The sequence below is a fragment of the Uranotaenia lowii genome, chromosome 2, assembly GCF_029784155.1.
Source record: "Uranotaenia lowii strain MFRU-FL chromosome 2, ASM2978415v1, whole genome shotgun sequence".
Lineage (NCBI taxonomy): Eukaryota > Metazoa > Arthropoda > Insecta > Diptera > Culicidae > Uranotaenia > Uranotaenia lowii.
This window is the reverse complement of record NC_073692.1, coordinates 235,644,195-235,667,468: the sequence shown is the minus strand read 5'-3', so window position 1 is coordinate 235,667,468 and position 23,274 is coordinate 235,644,195. Positions and strand designations below refer to the sequence as shown.

Here is a 23,274-nt window from a genome sequence, read left to right as displayed (position 1 = left end):
TGCAAGAATGTGCCAGAACAAAACAAAACCTGATTAAATAATTGTTAAATTCAAAACAGGTGCTTTTCAGCATTATAAAGTATTATCAATCATTTATCACCCTATAAGAAAGTAAAATTTGTACCTGTGCACTGGTCTGTATTTAATGATAGAAATTTAACGTTCCAAGGATTTTTTTCTTTTTTATTCAGTCTTCCTCCCCTGGGGAACTACTTAGGAATCACTTTTAAGAACTATTAGTGGTATGAATAAGGTTTAGCAATTGCTTTGGTAGCTTTTACTTAGCTCGAAATCAATCAAAGCAAAAGTCCAAAGCATTTGCTTAGTTTGGTATGAATAAACATTTGCTTAGCGAATGTGTACTAAAGTCTTAGAACATAGCTTTTGCTTCGAAAAATAGAGCTATCCAACCAGCAGAATCTGAAGTTTTCTAAAGTAAAATGAAAGAAGACGATCAGAAAATTGAAAACTACGGCTAAAGCAGCCTTGAAGTCGACGACGACGACGACGGGTGGTGGGTGTAAGAACGACCGGAATTTTGTGTTAATGCGTGCTCGTATGTTGATGTTTAAAGAAAAATGAATACATATTCGAATATTGTTAAACAAAAAATGGCCTAACTTTAATATTTATCATAAGCTCTCCCACATGTATTCGGATCGGGATAATCCGATGTATAAAAAAATAGGCAATAGGCGCGCATTTTAATTTAGATTTTTTTTTTAAAGTTTAGGATAATAAAAAAATTATATAAAAATGAGAGATCTGTATAATGTTTTAAATTATTACAATTTATTTCTTACTTTGAGCCAATTGGAACTTCTTCCACTATAGCCGGATTTTTTTTAATTTGAAATATTTACTAATTGATTTGTTTATTGTCATCTTAGACGAATGATTTTATACAACGACAGAAATATGAAAAAAGTTGAGTTATCACTTCGACTTTTCTTTATCCATGTTGAAAATACCTTTTTGAATTGTTTTGAAGTGAAATATTGCTAATTTGATAAGTTCATGACGTTATTGAAGATTTTTTTATTGGAAAAGTCTGCTACCGAGCATGCTTAGAAAATAAAGCAATTGCTATGAGATTTGTCGAGCAATTGCTTCAGATTTGAGCTTTATTCATACCAAACTAGCTTGTTCTAAAAGTAAAAGCTCCTGACTGAGAAAACAGCTGTCAAAAAAAACTTTATTCATAACAACCGAAGCAATTGCTATAAGCGACTGCTCGACTGCTCGATTCAGTTTAGCAAAAGCAATTCCTAAGTTTTTTTCATACCACCCATAGGGTGGTCCCCATCTACTCAAGGTTGTAGTCTTCCTGGCCAGCCTAAAAAGTTTTCTTTGGTTTTCGATAAAGAATGCATCTTAACAAGGTTTCATGTCATGAAATATAAAATCAATGGAGAAATCTAAAAATACGCAGTAAATGTTTTATTAAAATGGTGACAGAATTTAATATTCAGAAATTAATATTTTTAAGGTTTTCCGGATAGGGGTAAATATAGTCCTCGGGCAATTCATGATATCCCTTTTCTTTGTTGCTTTTAGAGAGTGTTGGTACCAATCCACAGGTAGTGGGATGGGTCTTTCTATGAGACTGCAATCCTGAAACACACGAAAAACGGCTACCACAACCAGAGCACATGTACCGTCTGATGCCCGTATGTTGCGAAAGATGGGTGGCCAATGATTCATGATGGGCAAACCGTTTGGCGCAAAACGTGCACTCGTAGGGTTTCTCACCAGTATGGCAACGCTCATGAACCGTCACTTGAACTTTTGTGAGAAAACGTTTATCACAAAACTGGCATAGAAAGGGAAATTCGTCTCCATGGATTCTAGCGTGTTTTTTCAGTATCCGGTTGCTTAGGAAAAGTTTTCCGCAAGTATCGCACTCATATGTTGGATTAAGCCCACAGTCGGCCTCTTTATGCTCTAACAATGATTGTTTCGCTTTAAATTTTTTACAGCATTTGTCACAAATGTATTGTTTCACTTTCGGTTGAACAATATCAGCTGGATCTCCATGCGTGGTTTTGTGATGACGCTTTACCTGAGCGATACGTGAAAACTTTCTATCGCACAACTGGCAATACAGTTCATTTAAATGTACTTCTTGTGCATGATTTGTAGCTTCCTCCTCCGTTGCGTACCAAGTAGGACAATGCTCGCATCGATGGATAAGATTTCCATCTGGACCATGCAGCGGAATATGACTTTTCAAGCGCCCTGCACTAGAGTATATACGACCACACAGTTTGCACTGTAGATTTCGGTCGCGAGGCCTCATACCGTTCCATCTTTGTGTCGCCAAGTACTTTTCCACTGAAATACCGTGCACCTGGTCCAAGTGACGCCCCATTATGAACATTGAAGTTTGCTGCTGGAGGCAATGCTGACAGCGATATGCTCCCAGTTCTGTTGAAATGACACTCGCCTCGAATAGAGACTGCTGGGCCTCGATTTCACGTTGCTGGGCCTCGATATCGACCATGACTCTGTAAAAACAAAACGAAACTCTTAACGCACTTTGTGCTTCATGATTTTTCGTTCGAGGGCATTTTTTTCACTCCATTAAAATTATCAATCAAACTAGAAAACATTTTGGAACATTTGAATCGTGATTCAAATTAAGTATTCTTATATTCTTATACTCATGTTCTGGTAAATGATCAAAACGTAAGGCTTTCACAGAGTTTGACACATGAATACGCTAGTTTGAACTAAATTTATCTTTATTGGCCTTGCAATATGTACAGTAAGGATTATAGGGAATTTTTATTTGTGATCTCAATAATTAAAATTAAACCACATCCTGTTCAATTAAACTGTTTTACAAATCTACTTCATATTTTGCGGATACGGAAAAACATATTCTTTGGGGACATCATGATATCCCCCTGTCCCGACTACTTTCGACAGCGTAGGAATCAATGCACACGTAGTAGGGTGCGATTTCCTATGACTTTGCAGACCGGACACGCATGAGAAGCGAGTGCCGCAGCCGGAACACATGTAACGCTTTATGCCGGTGTGCTGGGTAAGATGAGTTGCCAGTGATTCGTGATGACCAAACCGTTTGGGACAGAAGGTGCAAGCGTACGGTTTTTCACCGGTGTGAGAGCGCTCGTGAACTTTTATTTGCCCTCGCGTCAGAAAACGTTTATCGCAAAACTGACACTGGAAGGGCAATTCTTCTCCATGGGTTCCGATGTGTGTTTTCAATGACTTTATACCTTGAAATACTTTACCGCAAATTTCACACTCATGAATTGGATTTTGACCACAGTTCGACTGTTTATGATCTACCAAAAGTTGTTTTGAATTGCAGACTTTACCACATTCGTCACAAATGTGGTAATATTTCTTTTTCTGCAAACGTGAGGGATCTTCGTGGCCTTTTTGGTGGTGCCGAAAATGCCCAATGGTTTTGAAATGTTTGTCACATAACTGACAATGCAGCTCATCTTGATGATTGTCTAGTTCATGCTCGGTGGCTTCTTCCTTCGTGGCAAACCAAGTTGGGCAATGTGTGCATCGGTTAATCAACGAACCATCTGGACCATGCAACGGAATGTGTCTAGCGAGACATTTCTCACTAGCGTAACGTCGTCCACACAGTTTACACTGCAAATTTTTTTCACGGGGTGTCGAGCCGTTCCACTTTAATGTCGCCAAGTATTTATTTATGGAAATATCGTGACACTTAATCAAATGACGACCCATCGATAACCGCGATGTGTACTGCAGAGAGCAATGCAGACAACAGTATGAATCCATGAATGAAGGTGCGATATTTGCTTCGAACAACTTCCGTTGGTCTTCGATTTCCTGCTGCTGTCCCTCGATGTCGACGACGAGTCTGTAAAAACAAAATGTGATTCTTAACGCCTATTATTGGGCAGAAGTTGCTTTCCTCTGATATTTTACTCCTCAGTATGAAATACTCAGATCGCACGAATAACCGTTTGAGTTTGTAGTTAAGTACTTGAAGTAAGCTTCCTGCTCGTGGACCACGTACTTATGAGCGGAACCTTCTACAACTACAAAAATGTCCTCACATAACAGAAGATTCGAATGTTTTTTTTCTTTTCTCAATGAGAAAGTTGTGAAGGTTTGAATTTCTCGTTCTGTTATAATCGAACAACAACCTTATTTAATTTGTAATCTCTTATATATTCCAAACAAATTGTACATTTGTTATTCAATTGTTTAGAATGGATATCTATTGAAGTTTCCAGTGATTTTGACTTATATTAAAATTTTACCAAAAAGTAGTTGATTTACTACTGAAAAATGTACAAGTGCTAAATATGAAGTTTACGTTCGAATTCACAAGAGGGCCAGAGATGTATAATATAGAAGGTCAAAAAGGAATAATTGAATAATTGCTGCTTTTAATGATTTTCATAATCAAATATGAACAAAGAAATTCTTCAAACAAACTACAGTTGATTGTTTGTTGTATCTGCAAATTAAAACATACAATTATGACGGTACTTGACAATTTTAATCTAAATTCGGCTGCTTTTTATTCGACGGATATGGAAAAATGTAGTCGCTTGGTACTTCATGATATCCGTTCGATCCGGGTACAACTTTCGAAAGCGTCGGAATCAATCCGCACGTCGTTTTATGCGATTTCCTATGAGACTGCACTCCGGACATGCAGGAGAATCGGGAACCACAACCAGAGCACATGTAACGCCTGATGCCGGTATGCAACGTTAGATGAGTTGCGAGCGATTCATGATGAGCAAATCGTTTGGGGCAATAGGAACACGCGTGGGGTTTTTCACCAGTATGAATGCGCTCATGAACCTTAACTTGTGTCGGTGTGAGGAAGCGCTTGTCACAATAGCTACACCCGTGTGGCAATTCATCACCATGTGTTCTGATGTGATGTTTCAGAGTAGCAAAGGTTAAAAAACATTTACCACATATTTCGCAACGGCAGCTTGGATTTTGGCCACAATCTGATTTTTCATGACCTATCAAATGTGGTCGAGTAGTGAACGATCTACCGCATTTGTTGCATATATACAACTTTTTTGAACTTTTTGGCTCATGTACGGCTTTAATGTGGCCTTTGGTGAGTAAATAGGTTTTGAATATTTTACCACAGAATTTGCATTCCAATACATCTCGATGAGCTTCTAAAGCATGTTCCGTGACTTCTTTTTCTGAAGCAAACCAAGTTTGGCATGTTTTACATTTATGAACAAGTTTTCCGTCTGGTCCGTGCAATGGGATATGGGTGGCCAAGGCGCCTTGGCTCGCGTACCGACGACTGCATAATTTACACTGAAGAGTTTTCGTTCGTGCACCGTATTTCAAAGTTTCTGCATATGTATCCAAGACTAATCCGTGCCCTTGTTGCAAGTGTTTAGCAGCTATAAAAGCCGTCGCGTAATCATGTGGACAGAGCTTACAATTATAGCTTTCCAACCCTGCTATCTCCATATTAGATTCGAATAATTCTCGTTGGGCATCAATTTCACGTTGCCGTTGTTCGACGTCAATGAAGAGTCTGTAAGAATAAAACGAAACTCTTAACCAATGCAGGGCAATGAACTTTGCCATTTGCTGTATCCAGGTTCATGTTTAGAAAATTTAAACGCTGCCCAATTTTTGAGTTCTATTTTGGACTTGGACTTGGAAAATTACTTTAATTTCTGTTTAATTCATTTAAATTAGGGTACCTAAATATTGAAGAGTAATCATTTTGAAAAGAGCAGCTTTGCAATTAATTAACACATCTAACAAGAGTATGTTAGGCAATCCGAACCGAAATGCCAATCTCTAATGATACCAATTATCTGTTGATGATTGAAAGTACAAAATCGTGTAGTTTAAGAATGTACTGTATTTATTAGGTGTCTTATCAAAGCATTATTTTACATTTCAAGAAATTAATAAGATGCATGAATTAAAAATAATATTAACGCCTAGCATTTTCCGGATAAGGGAACATATAATCGTCGGGCACATTATGACATCCATCCGGTCCGATCTTCGACAACGTTGGGATCAAACCGCAAGTGTTGGCGTGTGATTTTCTGTGGCATTTTACACCGGAAACACAGGAGAAGCGACTTCCACATCCTGAACACATGTATCGCTTGACGCCGGTGTGAGTGGAAATGTGGGTCATGTATGATTCGCGATGGCTAAATCTTTTCGGACAATAGTCGCATGCATACGGTTGCACTCCAGTGTGGATGCGTTCATGAACGTTAACTTGGCCGCGAGAACGAAAGTTTTTGCCACAGAACTGACACGAAAATGGCAGCTCGTTCGTATGGATAGTGGTGTGGAATTTCAGCGAAGCCGCGGTATGGAAGTATTTATCGCATAGATCGCAGCGATAAAACGGATCCCTGCCGCAATTGGATCGTTCGTGATCTGTAACAGCACCTTTACTTGTGAAAATTTTACCACATGTTTTACAAACGTGCTGGTGGTATACTTTAGTTTTCGACTTTTTATGGGCTTTTTGGGCGTGCAATTTTTGTTCTATATTACTTCTGAAAATGTCACCGCATGTTTTACATTTGAGCCTATCAAGATGCTGCTCCAATGCGTGTGATCTTGCTTCATCCTCTGTAGCAAACCAAGTTGTGCAACATGTACACTTATGAATGAGCAATCCATCCGGGCCGTGGAGCAAAATATGTTTTTCCAATATTTTGTCACTGAAATACTGCCGGGAGCACAACCGACATTGAAAATTCTTTGCACGAGCACCGTATCTCAACGTTTTTAACAGCTCCTTCAGCATTATTCCGTGATCTTTCTGCAAATGACGACCGGCGAAATACGGCGAAGTGAATTGCGCCGGGCAGGCCAAACAACGATAAGCCTCTTCCGACATTTTGATGATGGTTTCATCGAACAGCGCCCGCTGGCCTTCAATCACCATGCTCTGTGTCCCAATATCAAGGGGAACTCTGCAATAATAAAAACGAAATACTTGTAAGCTGATATTATGGAACGCAATATTACTTCACCATACAACGCGCCCGATCCATTCTGCTTCTTAAGTTGACATTCTGTTACATAATAACGGAACAGTATCAACAGATGAAACATTCAATAACTTTTATTTTCAATTCACTGATCAACACTTTTTGATGTAAAAAATTATAGAATACTTGCAGTTGTCTGCTTAGCATTGTAATCAAGCACATTCAACGCATATGTATATAGTAAGCTTGAAAGTTTTAAAAATCTATCTATGCAAACAATAATTTTATATCGAATTTATTATCCCAGAAAATAACATGGAAAGAAAACAATTATGTCATCTTTTCATAAGAAAAATAATTTTACATTATTTAAAACATGTGTTATTTATTGGTAAATCTGAATGTTTTTTTAAATAAGTTCAACATGTTAGGATTGTTTTGCATTTTCCGGATAGGGATAAACATAATCTGGCGGAACATCGTGAAAGCCGTTCGGTCCGCAAACTTTCGACAACGTGGGAATCAGGCCGCAGGTTTCTTTATGCGACTTTCGATGGGCCTGCAGGTTGGAAATACAGGTGAAGCGTGTACCACAGCCAGAGCACATGTATCGTTTGATGCCCGTGTGCTGCGACAGATGCGTCTGATATGATTCGCGATGGCTAAACTGTTTTGAACAGAAGCTGCAGGTGAACGGTTTTTCGCCAGTATGACTACGCTCGTGGACTTTTACCTGACCCTTGGTTCGGTAGTTTTTGCCACAGTACTGGCACGAATGCGGCAAATCGTTCGAGTGTATAGAGTAGTGATTCTTCAAGGAAGATGCACTATGGAACCCTTTTTCGCAAATTTCGCAATGGTAAATTGGATCCTGCCCACAATTCGAACGCTCATGATCGTTCACAATTATTTTTGACGAAAACCCTTTGCCACATTTGTTACAAACGTAGATATTAACCGGTTTTGGTTTTTCAGGATCATCAACGTGATATTTTTGCACATGACTCTTGAGATGTTCGTAATCTCTATGAATTTTTCCACAAAATTGACATTCCAACTTGTCACGATGAGTCTCCAATGCATGACTCGTTGCTTCTTCTTCGGAGGCAAACCAAGTTGGACAGCAACTACATTTAAAGATCAAAATCCCGTCTGGTCCATGCAAAGGAATATGTTTTTCTAGTGCTTTTTCGTTGGCGTAAAGGCGGCCACAGAGTCGACATTGGAATTTTTTCTCGCGAGGTCGCCCAGCACCATATCTTAATGTATCCAGCAACTGATTCAACTCTAAACCATGGTCCCGTTGCAAATGTCGGCCAGCTAAAAACTGAGACGAGTACTGCTGTGGACAGTGCAGACAGCGAAATATATCCTCGGTGACAGTGATGATGTTCGAATCGAACAACACGCGCTGTGATTCGATTTCCTGCTGCAGTGTGTCAGTGTCGATGATTATTCTGAAAAATAAAATGAATTTCTTTACACATTCCACGATTAACTTGTAAGCGACGCACCAAATCTGTCTCCGCATTTCATGTACCCAACTTAATGGGTGTTTTCGCCTTGACAATGCCTTCGGTAAATAAGTCGGCCAAGTTAAGAATTCACTAAATGCTCATTAGACAACAAAAACGAATGCAGTCGGTACACATCCCATTAAAATGTGCATCTCTGTTACCGTAGGAAATAAAACGCGAACTACACAGCTTTCTTAATGGGAATCAAGGAAATAAACAACTTTAGTAACAACCGTTCAGTTGAAATTCTACGTCCGAATGAAGATTGAACAGTTAGTTGTTTGGTCAGCTCTTAAAATTAACTATTCGAAGTTCATGTTTGTATGGAATTTTGATAGTATTTGTTTTTGCAAAAAATAAAAATCCTCTGACTTTTTTCTTCATCAGTAAATTAACTCTCAGTGAAAAACTCTTCAAAGCACAATAACTTTTTGATTTTTCTGTTAACTCGTACTTTCTAACGGTCTTCGAAGGACTTTTTTAAAATGTGTCTAGTCTCAGAAAAATAAAATTAATAGTTTTTGCACTTTCGCTGGATCAAATGATGCTGAAATTCCTTACCAACTTAAGCCTCGATAAGCGAAATTCGCCAAAGGAGCAAACATTTCTTGTCTTATCCCGTTTGACATTGCCAGTTTAGCATAATGGTCGTTTTGCATGATGTTCGTATGACAACACCGTCGTTTAGCATAGCTATGTGAGATAACTCGAATCACTTGTTTGCCTGATTCCTTAAGGCTTTTCTGACACAAAACGTCACTTAGGTTCAACTTCAAGGGCCCATCAAAACTCATTCAATTTCAATTTCAAAGTTTTAAAAGCCCCAGACGAACAAGGCCTAAAAATGTTATAACAGTATAAGCTAACTGACTGTATGCTGACGGGAGTATGACATTTGGCATAAAGCCATTTGGCATAATGCCTTTTGGCATAAAGCCATTTGGCATAAAAGCCATTTGGCATAAAGGCCATTTGGCATAAAGGTCATTTGGCATAAAGGCCATTTGGCATAAAGCCATTTGGCATAATTTCTTTTTTCGTGTGATCACGTTGAGATTCACTTTTCGGACAACGTTGCATGTTTTCTTTTCTTAAGTTTTGCGGCATTGCCGCAAACATCGAGGATGCAGGGGGTAAGGCGGCACAAAGCCGCCGAGGCTCCCCAATCCGAGGTGGCCGCCGACCCGCCGTCGGAAGCGGCGGCCTTATTACATTGGTCTAGGTCTACTGGGGCCTCCTAGGTTTACGTGAAAGCTAGGGATGATCCCTTAGCCCCGTCCGCCGCACGATAGCGCGAAGGACAATATTTAATATAAGTTCGAACGCGCAGCGTGAGGAGGCTGGTGTTGACTTTTGTAGAACCGCAATAAGTAAGGCGTTTAGACCTAAGCTTGAACCGACTCCTCACGCTGCGCGTTCGAACTTTCATGAAAGTGTGTCCTTCGCGCTATCGCGCGGCGGACGGGGCTAAGGGATCACCCCTAGCTTTCACGTAAACCTAGGAGGCCCCAGTAGACCTAGACCAATGTAATATGGCCGCCGCTTCCGACGGCGGGTCGGCGGCCACCTCGGATTGGGGAGCCTCGGCGGCTTTGTGCCGCCTCACCCCCTGCATCCTCGATGTTTGCGGCAACGCCGCAAAATTTGAAAAAAAATTGCAAGTTTATTTAAACAGTCACCACTCGGTAAGCTGAAATTATGCCAAATGGCTTTATGCCAAATGGCTTTTATGCCAAATGGCCTTTATGCCAAATGGCCTTTATGCCAAATGGCTTTTATGCCAAATGGCTTTATGCCAAAAGGCATTATGCCATATGGCTTCATGCCAAATGTCATACTCCCATGCTGACATATTGTATAGTAACAGGCCTTTTAGATTTGAGTAATACTTCAAATAAGTAGCTCAATGTTTGGACAATTTTTGTGGATACAGTCGTTGTTTCTTAAAATTAACTGTGTGAAAATCAATAATAATGCCTCTACGACTCATTTGAATAGATAACTGCATTTGTAGGTGATTTAAAGAATTCCAATGGTTTTTAATGGGTTTTTAAGAGATTTTCTTCTAGCACAAAAGAATTTGACATTTGAGCTATAATACTTCACAGAACTGCTTACATTCTTTGTGAACATAAATAAATGGAAAAATAAACGTTTTGATTTTGAATCATAAAAAAAACCGGTTCAATTAAAACAAACTTGAGTTTTTTTTCAGTACCACACCCTTCCTAGTTTTAAGTCGTAAATGAAAGCACTTTTTTGCAGCTAAAACCAAATCATGACTCAATATCGATTTTCCGGGTATATTGAGGCCTATATTCACCATTTCGAGGTAGTTTCCAACACAGTTTTGTTGGGAGTTCAAGCTGAAGAAAGCTTTTCTGGATTTGCAATAACTCCGCCGAAGTTTCTGCTCATCTCCACTTCCGATTCAATTGCAAATCATACCAATAATAAAACTACCCAGCTGGTCCATCAAGCTCCATCGGAAGTACAACATAATTCTGATTATCGGTCCAAGATATTCACTATTTTGTGACTTTGATGCAATTCTTATTATTTGCTTTTAGTGATCTTAGAATTCCCAAGGCGTTCACGCGGTACCAAGTACTTATTTCCTAACCAAAATTATCTAGCACACTTTAATTAATCCCGGATTATCATAAATGGGTCACATTCCATTCAACAGCAAGATAGGGCTGCCATATACGACTTTAAACTGAAAAAATAGTGTTTGACTGATAAAAAAAAATTTGAATGAGAAGCCTGATTTTTTTATTCAAATTTAGCCTAGAATCTATATTAAATCATGTCACGTCATGTTCATGAAAGAATTAATCAGTTTAATGAAGTTTAAATACTTCAGCTCCACTGCCTTTCAGTGTGTGCTACACGGCTAACTCTTACCCAAAACACAAATACGCAAAACCCAAATCTTGTAGCAATTTTTTCATTTTACTTACACGACATATTGAAACCTAAGCTAGCTTAACATGATGTCTACTAACGGGCCCGTATCCTACTTTAAAGACAAACATCTGACAGCCAACACAAACAACAGTAATATCACAGCTCGGTTTCCTTTAGATATCACGGCATATCACAATTACTGGCAACCCTGCCAGGCTGCACTGCTCAACGGGCGCATGGCAAAGGCACGGAGCACCTCCACTGTCTGCTTCCGGCTGATTCTGTTCCGGTTTGGCCAGAAGACTGAGCTGGGCATCATAGTGCATCATAGAACGACACTCGGCTCTTCAACAACGACCTATCGACAAATGACTACACAGTAAATTTTTGCCTCGGTTTCCAGCAAAAAAAATTGCTGGAAACGTTCAGCAATCCAAATGTTTGCTGAAAACCAGCAATCGGTTTTCGAATTGCTGAATTTTTCAGCAATCGGTTGGGTTCTTGTCATTTTTACTGAAAAATCAGCAATCGGTTTTCAAATTGCTGGACTTTCCAGCAATTGATCTAGTTTGCTGGAAAATCAGCAATCGAGTTGTCACATTGGAGTTTGTTTGTTTTCGTACGCTGAAGCAAGGTGAGACTCTATTTTACGAATTTGGTTAGATTAATATAATTATTTTTATTTTCCTCTATATTCTAGCAACCAGACATAAGTCAAGGGTGAGTTTTTATTGGACAGATTTCATAAAGATATTAATCAGAACTCTTTTCTCAGGTGGCGAATGATCAACACTTTGGCACAAAGCTGCCACTCCAGGGCCGGTGTTGGAAAATTTAAAAAATAAGTTCTTGGAAATAAATCCAAACATAATTTTAAAATGAAAGAAACAAATTCTTTTTCATTCTTTTTTTTCTCAGGGAACATTGCTCATTATAAACACAGGCAGTAATCAATATTTAATTTAGAATTGAAATATAAATTTGGAACTAAATACAGCCGGTTGTTTTGAAAGAAATTGCTGGCTTCCAGCAATCTGGATTGCTGATTTTCCAGCAATTTGAATTGCTGGAAACCAGCATTAACGTTTGCTGTTTTTTCCAGCAATTTAAATTGCTGGAAATTTTGCTGGAAAGTCAGCGGGACAAAAACCAGCAAAATTTTGCTGGTTTCCAGCAAAAAAAAATTTGCTGTGTATGCACTTTTATCTCTTCCGTACTACAAACTTTTTACTCACCCACTAGGGGTCGTTGTTTGTCCCGATAGCTGGCTTCCACCGTCGATCTGATGAATGCTCAGTTGAGGGGTTTGTTGGTGTACTTACTGTACGGTTAGTTTCTTTTGTCTTCTTTTTTCAATTGTTTCCTTCGAGCTGGGCACTGTCCTCCGTCTGCCTTTTTTTTTAGGTTTGTCTTCAGATGGCTTCCAGAAGCCTTCAGAATCTGCTGCTACTGCTCCGAATCAGCTGGAGAAGAAGGTCTGGTTCAGCAATGGAACGAAGACTTTAGTTTGCCACTCTAATTGTTGTTGTCTTGCTGTGTTTTTGTTTGACATCATACACTCTATACTATAATTATACTAATATGACTCGATTTATCACAATAACTACACGCTCCAAATTAAACAACCCCAATAACTTAATTATAACGTTACAAAGTATTAAAGCTCAAGTGTCAAATTCCTTACTGCAAGAAGAAAATCTCTTTTTTGGCAGTTTAGCTCGCCATAAAGAGGAGCAGAAGAAGAAGAAAATCTCTTTAAAAAACCATTAAAAACCTTTGGAATTTCAGAAAACGCCTAAAAATGCAGCTATCTGTTCAAATAAGTCGTAGAAGCATTATTCGCTTTTATACAGTAAATTTTAAGAAACAATCTTGATTTTTGTAGAAAAACTTGTTTCGCACCGTTTTTTTTTCATATTTCTGGTCCTCAACGCCAATCGCATAATCCGAAAAAAGTAAACTTATGCTTGATTTATCTGTTGAACAATCTTAAACAAACTGTAGAAGAAATTTTGACGATTATCAATCATTCAAATTTTATTGTGGTACTTTTCTTGTTTCGCTCACTGTAAATTCGGGCCGTCCATGTGAGTTTTGTGATTAATTAGCTAGCACGTTAAAAAGTAATGATTTCATGCGATTTTCTTTGTTCCTCTCGTGATTTTTCCGGTCTTTATAAATTTTTTGTTTGGATCGATCGCTTATGTCATTTTTCATCGCTTTTTTGTCGATCGGGTTTTATCAGAGTAAAGACATTTCCATGCTGCACCCTTTTCGGCGTTGGCGCGGTTCAGTGCTTTGGTAACGTTTAAGCTCGTCCGAAGATTGTGTTGTTTTATAATTGGTTTTTAAGCACTTTGTTTTTCTTTTGTTGTTAATATCTCTGGTTTTTTTTTGTTTTAAATAAATATTTGAAAAATAAAATGTTAACAATAACCAACAATGAAATTCACCTTCAAAATTTAAAAAGATCCCAACATGACTGCAATGTTTAGGCAATACTATTCGTATAAATCCCGATTGGCTACAATGTTCTATACACGTTCAAAAAATCTGAAAACTTTAGAAATTCGTTATGCTTAAACAGTTCATTATTTAGTGGTATGAATAAGGTTTAGCAATTGCTTCGGTAGCTTTTACTTAGCTCGAAATCAATCAAAGCAAAAGTCCAAAGCATTTGCTTAGTTTGGTATGAATAAACATTTGCTTAGCGGATGTGTACTAAAGTCTTAGAACATAGCTTTTGCTTCGAAAAATAGAGCTATCCAACCAGCAGAATCTGAAGTTTTCTAAAGTAAAATGAAAGAAGACGATCAGAAAATTGAAAAGTACGGCTAAAGTAGCCTTGAATTCGACGAAGCGGGTGGTGGGTGTAAGAACGACTGGAATTTTTTTTTGTTAATGCGTGCTTGTATGTTGATGTTTAAAGAAAAATGAATATAGACATATTCGAATATTGTCAAACAAAAAATGGCCTCTTTAATATTTATCATAAGCTATCCCACATGTATTTGGATCGGGATAATCCGATGTATCAAAAAAAGGCAATAGGCGCGCATTTTAATTTAGATTTTTTTTTAAATCTTAGAATTATAAAAAAAATGAATAAAAAAAATGAGAGATCTGTATAATGTTTTAAATTATTACAATTTATTTCTTACTTTGAGCCAATTGGGACTTCTTCCACTATAGCCGGATTTTTTTTAATTTGAAATATTTACTAATTGAGTTGGTTATTGTCATCTTAGACAAATGATTTTATACAACGACAGGAATATGAAAAAAGTTGGGTTATCACTTCGACTTTCTTTATCCATGTTGAAAATGCCTTTTTGAATTGTTTTGAAGTGAAATATTGCTTATTTGATAAACTCATGACGTTATTAAAGAAATTTTTATTAGAAAAGTCTGCTACCGAGCATGCTTAGAAAATTAAGCAATTGCCAGGAGATTGGTCAAGCAATTGCTTCAGATTTGAGCTTTATTCATACCAAACTAGCTTGTTCTAAAAGTAAAAGCTTCTGACTGAGAAAACAGCTGTCAAAAAAAACTTTATTCATAACAACCGAAGCAATTGCTTTAAGCGACTGCTCGACTGCTCGATTCAGTTTAGCAAAAGCAATTACTAGGTTTTTTTCATACCACCCATTAATGTCAGATACGAACAAATGTCAAAACAACGATAGCATTTGTTCTTGAATTATTGCCTCTGAATAAATTCATGTTTGAAATAACGAATGGCAGTCGCGTAGATATGGGAGTAAAATATAAGTAAATATAGTTAAAAAACAAGAAAAATTACTTACACATTCTCGTTGACCTCCTTCGGGGGACGAATAATGCGTTGACGACCACGCCTACGGGGATTAGTAATGACAGGTGGTTTCTCCGTGAACACCTTTCGCACCTTCGGCTGAACATACTCTTCTTCGGAGCCTTTATCGTCGTCATCATTGACATTGTAATCCTCATCATCCTCCTCTTCGTCGTTGTCAATATCCCTAGGATGACGCTCTTTGCGAACCGGTGTTTTTTTCTGTCGAATTTTTCGTTCAGGTTCAAAATGTTCTGTTTCGATAAGCAATTCGCTAGCCGATTGGCTGTAAGAATCTTCATAAAATATTGTTTCTTCCAATATTTCCTCCCCAGTCACTTCCTCGTACGTGATACCGGATTCAATCTTTATCTCCGAAACCTCCAACTCCAACGTTTCAAGCGGCTCTTCGGCCTGTCTCTGATATGGAAAAAGTAACTGTTAGTTTAGAAGGTAAACTGAAAAATGGTCTCAAGCTCACCTTCCCAATTTTTATGGGAATGTCCGAAGTAGAAGCTTCCTCGGATTCATATGATTCAACTTTCAAATTAACCAACTGATGTTTTTTGTCGCCTTGTGTTTTCAAACGCATGACTTTGCTTGGAGATTTTCTATCAACCTCCTCATCACTATCATCGTCAGGTTGAAAATCGGGCTCATCATCATCTGAATCGTCCTCATCCTGTTTGAACTGCATGAGCCGTTGTATTTTTGGCTTTGATTCTGGTGAGCTTTGCAGATTACGGAGCCCTCCACTGCGTTGAATGACTTTGGAAGCTGTTGAATGACGTTCAGTTAGAGAAGGCAGAGCTGAAATAGTTCGTTTGTAGTGAGTTTTCGAAGGTAAACTGTATTCAGAAAGAACTTACTCTTGCTAGTTGGACGATCAACCTTTTTATTTGTTTGACAATATTGCGGGAGTCCGCAGGTGTCGGGACGTGCTCGACGATGTTTCAATAAATTTCCTATAAGTGAATGAAAAACCGAAATTTTTAAATTGTTGGGAAAATTACAGAGGAAAGATTTAAAATACACTTACCAATGCAGGAAAACCGATTATCACAATAGCTACAGTGATACGGTTTGACTCCAGAATGCGTCGTCGAATGAGTAATGAGGCTCTCTCGGTGCGCGAAGGCCTTGTCGCATTGCTAAACGGGAAGCAAAAGAGTATTTGTTAATGGAGATTTCTACAAAAGGCTAACCGAAACATACCGTGCATTTATAAGGCTTTTCGCCAGTATGTGTGCGCTCATGCACTTTCAGTTGACCTTTATTGTTGAAACTGGCTCCACAATAGTTGCACAATATGCCTGTATCCGCTTGATGCTTGATCGAGTGGGCATTCAGCGAAGCCTGGGACAAATAACGCTGACCGCAGGTTTCACACTTGAAACGTTTCTGGGTGCCGCAGTTCGATTCGATGTGCACTCTAGACGGAATAAAAAAAAAATAAAATGTCAAAATTTAATCACCAATGCTGCTAGACGCAAATTGGACTATTCGAATATTGAAAAAATTGCACTTTGGCAAATTGGAAGCAGTTGGTACCTAAAACTATGTTCCGACCTTCAAAAGGGATACTTTCTGGGTCTATGTAGGGGCAGAAGTGGGGCAGAAGTAGCTTAGTAGTTCTGACTATCATTTGTTACAAATTTATTAAGGGAAAACTAGAAAATAAGAGTCCGTTGATATGCCACGTGGACAACGTGTTTACACTCGTAGTATCAACAAGTAGTTCTGGAGCCGAAAATTCTGAGCTTTTTTTTATCTGAGCCACCTATTGGACATCACTTTTATTTCACTTTTTATTCGTCGAGATATTACTGCTGTAATCTAAAGATTCCAAGCGTATTTAAACTATGTATTTCAATAAATTGCAACATGTTTCTTGGACCGCAATTATTTCTGTTTTTCTCTAGAACGCTCTTCCCCTCCTCCTACTGGAATGTTTTTTTTTATTTTTGGGTACAATAATAAATTTATGTTACACATTTTCGAAACTCGGAGTGAACATTGAATTACCTCAAATCTGTTGTTACGTCAGTGTACAATTTGTAAAGGGTTTTCTGGAAATTTCAATTAAATACCTAATAGCTTTTAATGGAAATGCTAAGTAAGCTGAAAGTTTAACGAAATATTCACGAATATTTTTACTTTTAAACACAATCCAAATTAAATATTAAATCCTTTTTAAATATATTTCTCTGAACATGAAAACTGAAGATAAAACAATTAAAAAGCAATTCCTTACATTTCTCTACGCCGATAGATTGGAACATTACATGAAAATTACAGCCTAATAATGTACTTTTATCGACCGGCTTTGAGAGTTTCTTTTTTGAAATTACTTAAAATGACGCTAATCAAATAAAAACCTGATAGTACAAAAAGCAGTTTGATTCATAGTTTTGAAGTCGTGGCAGTGAAAAGCGATATTTTATCTTGCTTTACCGATAATTAATTATTATTATTATTAATAAATATTAAACAAACAAACATTGAACACATTTTTGAAAAAAGCTTATGGGGAGAGTAGTAAAGCAGAAATATCTTGGTTTATCATTTCTTTGTGTATCCCGCTCTTTTTCCGCATATTACGGTTCACTTACTTCAGCTGCGATGTTGTCCGGAAGTTCTGTCCGCAATGTTCGCACACCTCGTAGTCGCGGTCTTTGCCTTCATGTTCCACTACGATGTGGTCATTGTAATCCTGTTCGACAGGAAACTCATCGCTGCAAATCCTGCACCGATACACACTATGAGCCTCTCGTTTGTGTTTGTTCCGGTCCCAATCGGTGGTGAACGGCATATGACAGATTACGCAAACGAAGCCACCCGGTTCTTCGTGCCTAGTCGAATGTCTCAGAAAGTTGGCTTTGTGCAGGAACACCTGGTCACAAACCTGCGGAGAATCGACGCAAGAATAAAAAAAAATTTGATAAAAAAATACCAACTCGGTAAAAATTGAGAAAAAAAATAGCGATAATATAAGCTTGAGAAAATTCAATTCCCAGACAGCTGCGTCACCAATTCAAGTTACGCAGGAATTATACATACCTGGCAAGCATAATGTTTGCCATCCATGTCCTCATCAGGTCGCTTGCCTTTTGCTGGTGATGGAATTTTGCGTGGACGACCTATTGGCCGTTTTACCACGGGAGTGTCTTCATCCGAGCTCATATTTTCACTTTTCGCACCAAATTCACAAAACCCAAGCGTCACTTTCAGCGGATTTCTAACCTCAGAAAACGCTATGCTACTCTTTTCCAAACCTTCCACAAGGCCAATTACTAGTTCCAAAGAAGCCCCGGACCGGTTCCAGGCCGATGAAAACGGATTAAATCACCACCAGAATTCGAATCGATAACTATTACGGGTAAAAATGATTAACACTGTAGGCTACATGATGAAAATTTTCACAGGCGCCATCATGTTTTCGTTAAACTTGCCACTCGCACGGTCACTGCCCAAATGATGAAATGCTAGGTAAAATGGCTCCTCATCTCACATTTTTCTCTTCAACGTGCACATGTTTGATTCGAAACGGACGCAGCCACTGCAATGGAAGACCGCCCCATCAACAGAGTCGATTGCAGGGGCAAATACTTTGATGTAGCAGTTACTCATATTTTATTTTTGATTGGTGGGATCTATAGGTAAGTAATTTTTATCATTTTTTGGGTTCATTATTTGCATAAAAAAAATGTTTTGCATAACCTGCAAGTTCGAATTCCGTTAAGGTAAAAACCAATGTTACCCAAACTGTTTTTTTGTGTTTTTTTTGTTATGGTTCAAATGCTCAATGTACGATAACAGTATTTGACGGTGTACGTGGGATTCAACATGCATTTTAAACAATTTTTTTTAAATATAGGAATGTAATGCACTAAATTAGGACCTTTGCAAAGTGCGCACACCCGTACACTATTTATGGCAAGGTATTTATTCATGAATGGGCTGCCAAAATTTCCAATTGAAAACCAAGTGATGTTGTTGTTTTTGCAATACCAATCAGAGCGCTATTCCCAATTAGAAAACCAGCGATATTCTTTTGTTTATCTGCACTGCAACACAACGTGTAGCAGTTTTAAGGGAATTACTCAATCATCTGTTTATTTCTTTATTTTAATCAACGGAATATCCTTCGCGTATGTTATGGTTAACCTGCAAACATTTATGCTAAATGCAGCTAAAAAGGTAATTAATTAAAGATTAAAAATAGGGATTATTTGAATTCAACTTTTTTTAAAATAAAAACCCAACAGCCGATAAGAAAATATCTTCGGGGAAGATTCATCGATTCTCTGCGGCTGTCGGTACGAGGTGGACATGGTGGCAATGGCCTACCAAAATACGGTGGAGTGGGTGGCCAGGGTGGAGCGGTTTACTTGGTGGCCAAAGAAGGCAAAAGTCTGAAGGATGTGTTGCACAAATGCCCCTCGAAACGGTTGGCTGCCGGTAATGGCGAAGAGAGCAGCAAAACGAGAATACTGGGAAGGCGTGGTCTCGATCAGCAGCTAGAGGTTCCTGTGGGCATCCGAGTACTGGAGGAAGGTGGCCAGCTTATAGCGGAACTAGACGAAGAAGGCAAACACTGTTTAGTCGCCGGAGGTGGCAGTGGAGGTTGCTCTGGAAATTCGTTCCTCGGCAAGGCAGGTCAAACGAGGATGCTTACTCTGGATCTTAAACTTATTGCCGACGTAGGACTGGTTGGGTTTCCGAATGCAGGAAAAAGCACTCTAGTAAAAGCCACCTCTAATGCCTCACCGAAAATAGCTTCCTACCCATGTGAGTTTCTAGCATGTGATCATTTCATTGGTTGAACATGAAAACATAAAATTCATCCCTTTTTCAGTTACTACTATAAGACCGCAGATTGCAACTATCGAATACGAAGATTATCGACAGGTGACAATAGCAGATCTTCCGGGTTTGATTGAGGGGGCTCATGCTAACTTTGGCATGGGTCACAAATTCCTAAAACACGTCGAACGAACTCGACTTTTATTGGTCATCGTTGATGTTTTCGGTTTCCAGCTTAGTCAAACTCACAAAAAGCGAAACTGTTTGGAAAACATTTTTGCGCTCAACAAGGAACTGGAACTGTACGATCCAACGCTTCTAGAAAAACCTTGCGTTCTCCTGGTGAACAAAATGGATAAACCGGGAGCGATTGAAGAGATTTGCAAGTTTGATAATTTTTTCGGCAATTTAAAAGGTATTGATTGATTAGATAGGGCTTTGATGGAATTGTGAATGCCAAATTATTTCTTTACAGATGGCCTACAGCACTGTCCAGATGAATTGATACCGAAACAGCTCATACAGCTGGACCGAGTTATTCCGATCTCAGCCAAAAGCATGACAGAGGTCGATAAAGTTAAACGGGCTATTCGAGAAGTACTGGACGAGAAGGCAGAGCAGAAATTACAAGAGGAACGCGACGAACGACTGCTGCAGGAACAGTTACGGGGGAAATTGAGGGAACGTGGACCTCATGTTGGCTAGTGGTCTTTAGAGGTCAATAAATGTTTTAGTTGTATATTGCTGAACCCAAAAAGTCTTATGGTTGATAACAAACAGTTTGAGTTGAAAAACACCCAGAGATCTCGAAACTGTATTTCAGTTTAAAACCAACGTAACATTGAAAAGGTATCGAGAAAAGCGAAAAACTGTTTTCTAAATAATTTTATTGGCCCTTAATACTATAATTCAAAGAAAGTAAATGAAAAGAAATATACCAATAGAAGCTTCGGGGCCTCACAGACTTTGCATCAAACCCAAAATGTAGCTTCCCAGATCCTCGTCCTGGTTGACCCACGACACACTGCAGACTTTATTGACGGCAGCAGCAGATGAACCCGAAGCCGTTGTTGATCCTGCGGACCCAGATGCTGCAACCTGAGCTGCTCCAATGGATTCCTCGCTTTCAATTTTGATGTTTACCGATTCGACGTTGATGGATCCGTTCTCATTCATAGTAACGGTCCAGCCGGAAAGCCGCTCGTTCAGCAGGTTAAACAGTTTCTCGATTGTGCGAGGGATCGGACCTGGATCATCAATTTTTACTTTAGAGATGAATCTAAAAATTTAAACTTGTTGGTCAACTGTTGGATATTAGGTATTTGAAAAAAAAATCTAACCTTATAACATGACGATTGATACCGCATTCGTTGAAAATTTCGTCAATGCTCATTAGAGAAATCTTATTGTCTTTCATGACCAAGAGACCATGAACAATTCGGCGTCGTTTCGGATCTGGTGGCTCAGCGTTGTATCTCTTGGCTTCGTCTTTCAGTATCGACAAAGAAGCGTCAACTGGAATTTTGATCGGTGTACTTATGACACAAGTTTCGCCATTGGCAGGTGAGAAGCAATCGATGTGAAATTCTTCCTTGATTTTATCTTTGAGAAATTCCATTTTAGCCGCTTCGCCGTGTACCAGCATCACATTCTTGGGTTCACAGTTTTGAATCAATTGCATGATACCTTTGGCATCTGCGTGGGCACTGAAACTCATGTATTCTACAGACATCTCAACGTCCACTACTTGTCGATTCTCAAACTCCACCTTCTTTGCTCCGCCTAGAATTTTGTGCCCAACGGTTCCCTGCACGCAATATCCTGGCATAATAACCATGTTGTTCTTATTTGGGGCCCACTTTTTGAAAATTTGCAATGAAAGTCCCGCATGAAGCATACCAGGAGTAGCAAAAACCACCATCGCTCCATTGTTATCGATATAGCCTTTATCGAAAGGCTTGATGTGTTTGAAATCGAACATATTCCGTTGGACGAAAGTTTTTCGAATTTTCTGGTTGGTCCAGGTAATAAACATTTTGTAGTAATTGTTGGCCTTTTCTGTTAGCCCTACAGCAAAGTATATTGGATACTTCAGATTCATTCTCTCCCAGTATGTTTCCAGCAGAATGCACAACTCCTGGGCACGACCTAGAGCGAATACTGGAATCAATACTTTGCCTCCTTTGGCAACGCACTCGTGTACCTGTGAAACGAACCAATGTTAGATTTTTATATTCAACTGATCACATTTGTCTAACCTTTTTGAGAAAATCCCGCTCTCGACAACGTTTCGAATCTCGGATAGTGGTTGCATAAGTGCTTTCCGTAATCAACAAATCCGGTCTGCATTTATCAATCCAGGCTGCGCCAAGATGTCGATCCGGAGTCATATTATAGTCGCCGGTGTACACCACTGATTGTGATCCGACACGTATCCAAAACATTGCCGCCCCCAGAACATGGCCTGCGTAGTATGCTTTGATTTCCAGCTCACTATCAACCATGACGCTCTGATGTAATGTGACCGCAACCACCTTTTTCATGCAATCTTTAATCATCTGGGTGGTGAAGAAGTTACTTTCACCTTTCCGTTCCACGGCCACCTTCCTCATGTCCTCTAGTAGGATCGGCGCAATGGCCTTGGTTGGATGGGTCATGTAAATCGGACCCGTGTAACCGACCATTTCCGTCATAAAAGGGAGTGCTCCGCAGTGGTCCAAGTGGAAGTGGGAAATGATGACACAATCGATGTGATTCGTGATTGGTCCTTCCGGAACGATGAAGGAAAAGTCCGGAAACCGGCGCTCATCGTTATAGCCCATGTGCATTCCACAGTCCAGCATAATGTTCTTGCCGCCCATCGACAACAGGATGCAACTTCTACCCACATCCTGGCCAGCACCGAGTGGCGTTATTTTTATGTCGGGCATGGTGTCTACCCCAGATTTCACAACTTACTACAACTTTTGAGGGAATTAAAACATCATTTTAGCAGGGAAAACTCCAGTAAAATTTGTTAACTGTTCGAGGTAAACAGAGAAAACGAAAATAAAGAGAAATCTGTTAAATTTTTATGTTTTATGCTGCATGAGCTCTACTAATTGTACCCACAGTTTGGATGCGTCCTGATTCAAACAGGATAAATCGAATAAATGAATTTCATGTATGAGAAGCAAAGGAAGAACATTGACAAGATTAATCAATGTAATGTATAAATCATTTTAAAACAATGGAATCAAATAACAACTGA

At 39.0% G+C, this 23,274-nt stretch overlaps 3 protein-coding genes across 7 annotated transcripts; 1 reads left to right on the top strand and 2 right to left on the bottom strand.

Annotated features, from left to right (window-relative positions):
• Positions 1–1,412: 1,412 nt before the first annotated feature.
• LOC129744579 (zinc finger protein 665-like) lies at positions 1,413–18,708 on the bottom strand. 5 transcript variants are annotated; one of them, XM_055737183.1, is made up of 8 exons: positions 18,279–18,708; positions 17,831–18,123; positions 16,434–16,650; positions 16,258–16,369; positions 16,088–16,183; positions 15,700–16,028; positions 15,211–15,638; positions 1,413–2,507 (listed from the first exon to the last, which is right to left on the bottom strand). In XM_055737183.1, the coding sequence occupies exons 1-8, from the start codon at positions 18,399–18,401 to the stop codon at positions 1,469–1,471; spliced, it is 2,637 nt and encodes an 878-aa protein (XP_055593158.1). In that variant the 5' UTR covers positions 18,402–18,708; the 3' UTR covers positions 1,413–1,468. The 5 variants fall into 5 exon arrangements, with proteins under 5 accessions (XP_055593158.1, XP_055593162.1, XP_055593161.1 ...); XM_055737187.1 differs by lacking the exon at positions 1,413–2,507 and adding an exon at positions 2,726–3,871; XM_055737186.1 differs by lacking the exon at positions 1,413–2,507 and adding an exon at positions 4,387–5,539.
• A 515-nt stretch (positions 18,709–19,223) lies between these two features.
• On the top strand, positions 19,224–21,258 carry LOC129744509 (GTP-binding protein 10 homolog). The gene is made up of 4 exons (XM_055737073.1): positions 19,224–19,418; positions 19,487–20,009; positions 20,077–20,439; positions 20,500–21,258. The coding sequence occupies exons 1-4, from the start codon at positions 19,377–19,379 to the stop codon at positions 20,727–20,729; spliced, it is 1,158 nt and encodes a 385-aa protein (XP_055593048.1). The 5' UTR covers positions 19,224–19,376; the 3' UTR covers positions 20,730–21,258.
• Positions 20,895–23,096, bottom strand: LOC129744508 (integrator complex subunit 11). Its single transcript, XM_055737072.1, has 3 exons — positions 22,283–23,096; positions 21,365–22,227; positions 20,895–21,303 (listed from the first exon to the last, which is right to left on the bottom strand). Exons 1-3 carry the CDS (start codon positions 22,952–22,954, stop codon positions 20,982–20,984), a joined length of 1,857 nt encoding a protein of 618 aa, XP_055593047.1. The 5' UTR covers positions 22,955–23,096; the 3' UTR covers positions 20,895–20,981.
• Between the last annotated feature and the right edge of the window lie 178 nt (positions 23,097–23,274).

Bases quoted from the DNA above. Each gene is read 5' to 3' on its own strand.
- LOC129744508 (XM_055737072.1), bottom strand. From the start codon at position 22,954: ATGCCCGACATAAAAATAACGCCACTCGGTGCTGGCCAGGATGTGGGT. The intron at 22,228-22,282 runs GTTAGACAAATG...TTCGTTTCACAG, and splicing joins AGCGGGATTTTCTCAAAAAG to GTACACGAGTGCGTTGCCAA. The intron at 21,304-21,364 runs GTTAGATTTTTT...TTAAATTTTTAG, and splicing joins ATCAATCGTCATGTTATAAG to ATTCATCTCTAAAGTAAAAA.
- LOC129744579 (XM_055737183.1), bottom strand. From the start codon at position 18,401: ATGAGCTCGGATGAAGACACTCCCGTGGTAAAACGGCCAATAGGTCGT. The intron at 16,651-17,830 runs GTAAGTGAACCG...TATTCCGTCTAG, and splicing joins CGGACAACATCGCAGCTGAA to AGTGCACATCGAATCGAACT. The intron at 15,639-15,699 runs GTGAGCTTGAGA...TTTCCATATCAG, and splicing joins TTCCCATAAAAATTGGGAAG to AGACAGGCCGAAGAGCCGCT.
- LOC129744509 (XM_055737073.1), top strand. From the start codon at position 19,377: ATGGTTAACCTGCAAACATTTATGCTAAATGCAGCTAAAAAG. The intron at 19,419-19,486 runs GTAATTAATTAA...AAAACCCAACAG, and splicing joins TGCTAAATGCAGCTAAAAAG to CCGATAAGAAAATATCTTCG. The intron at 20,010-20,076 runs GTGAGTTTCTAG...TCCCTTTTTCAG, and splicing joins GAAAATAGCTTCCTACCCAT to TTACTACTATAAGACCGCAG.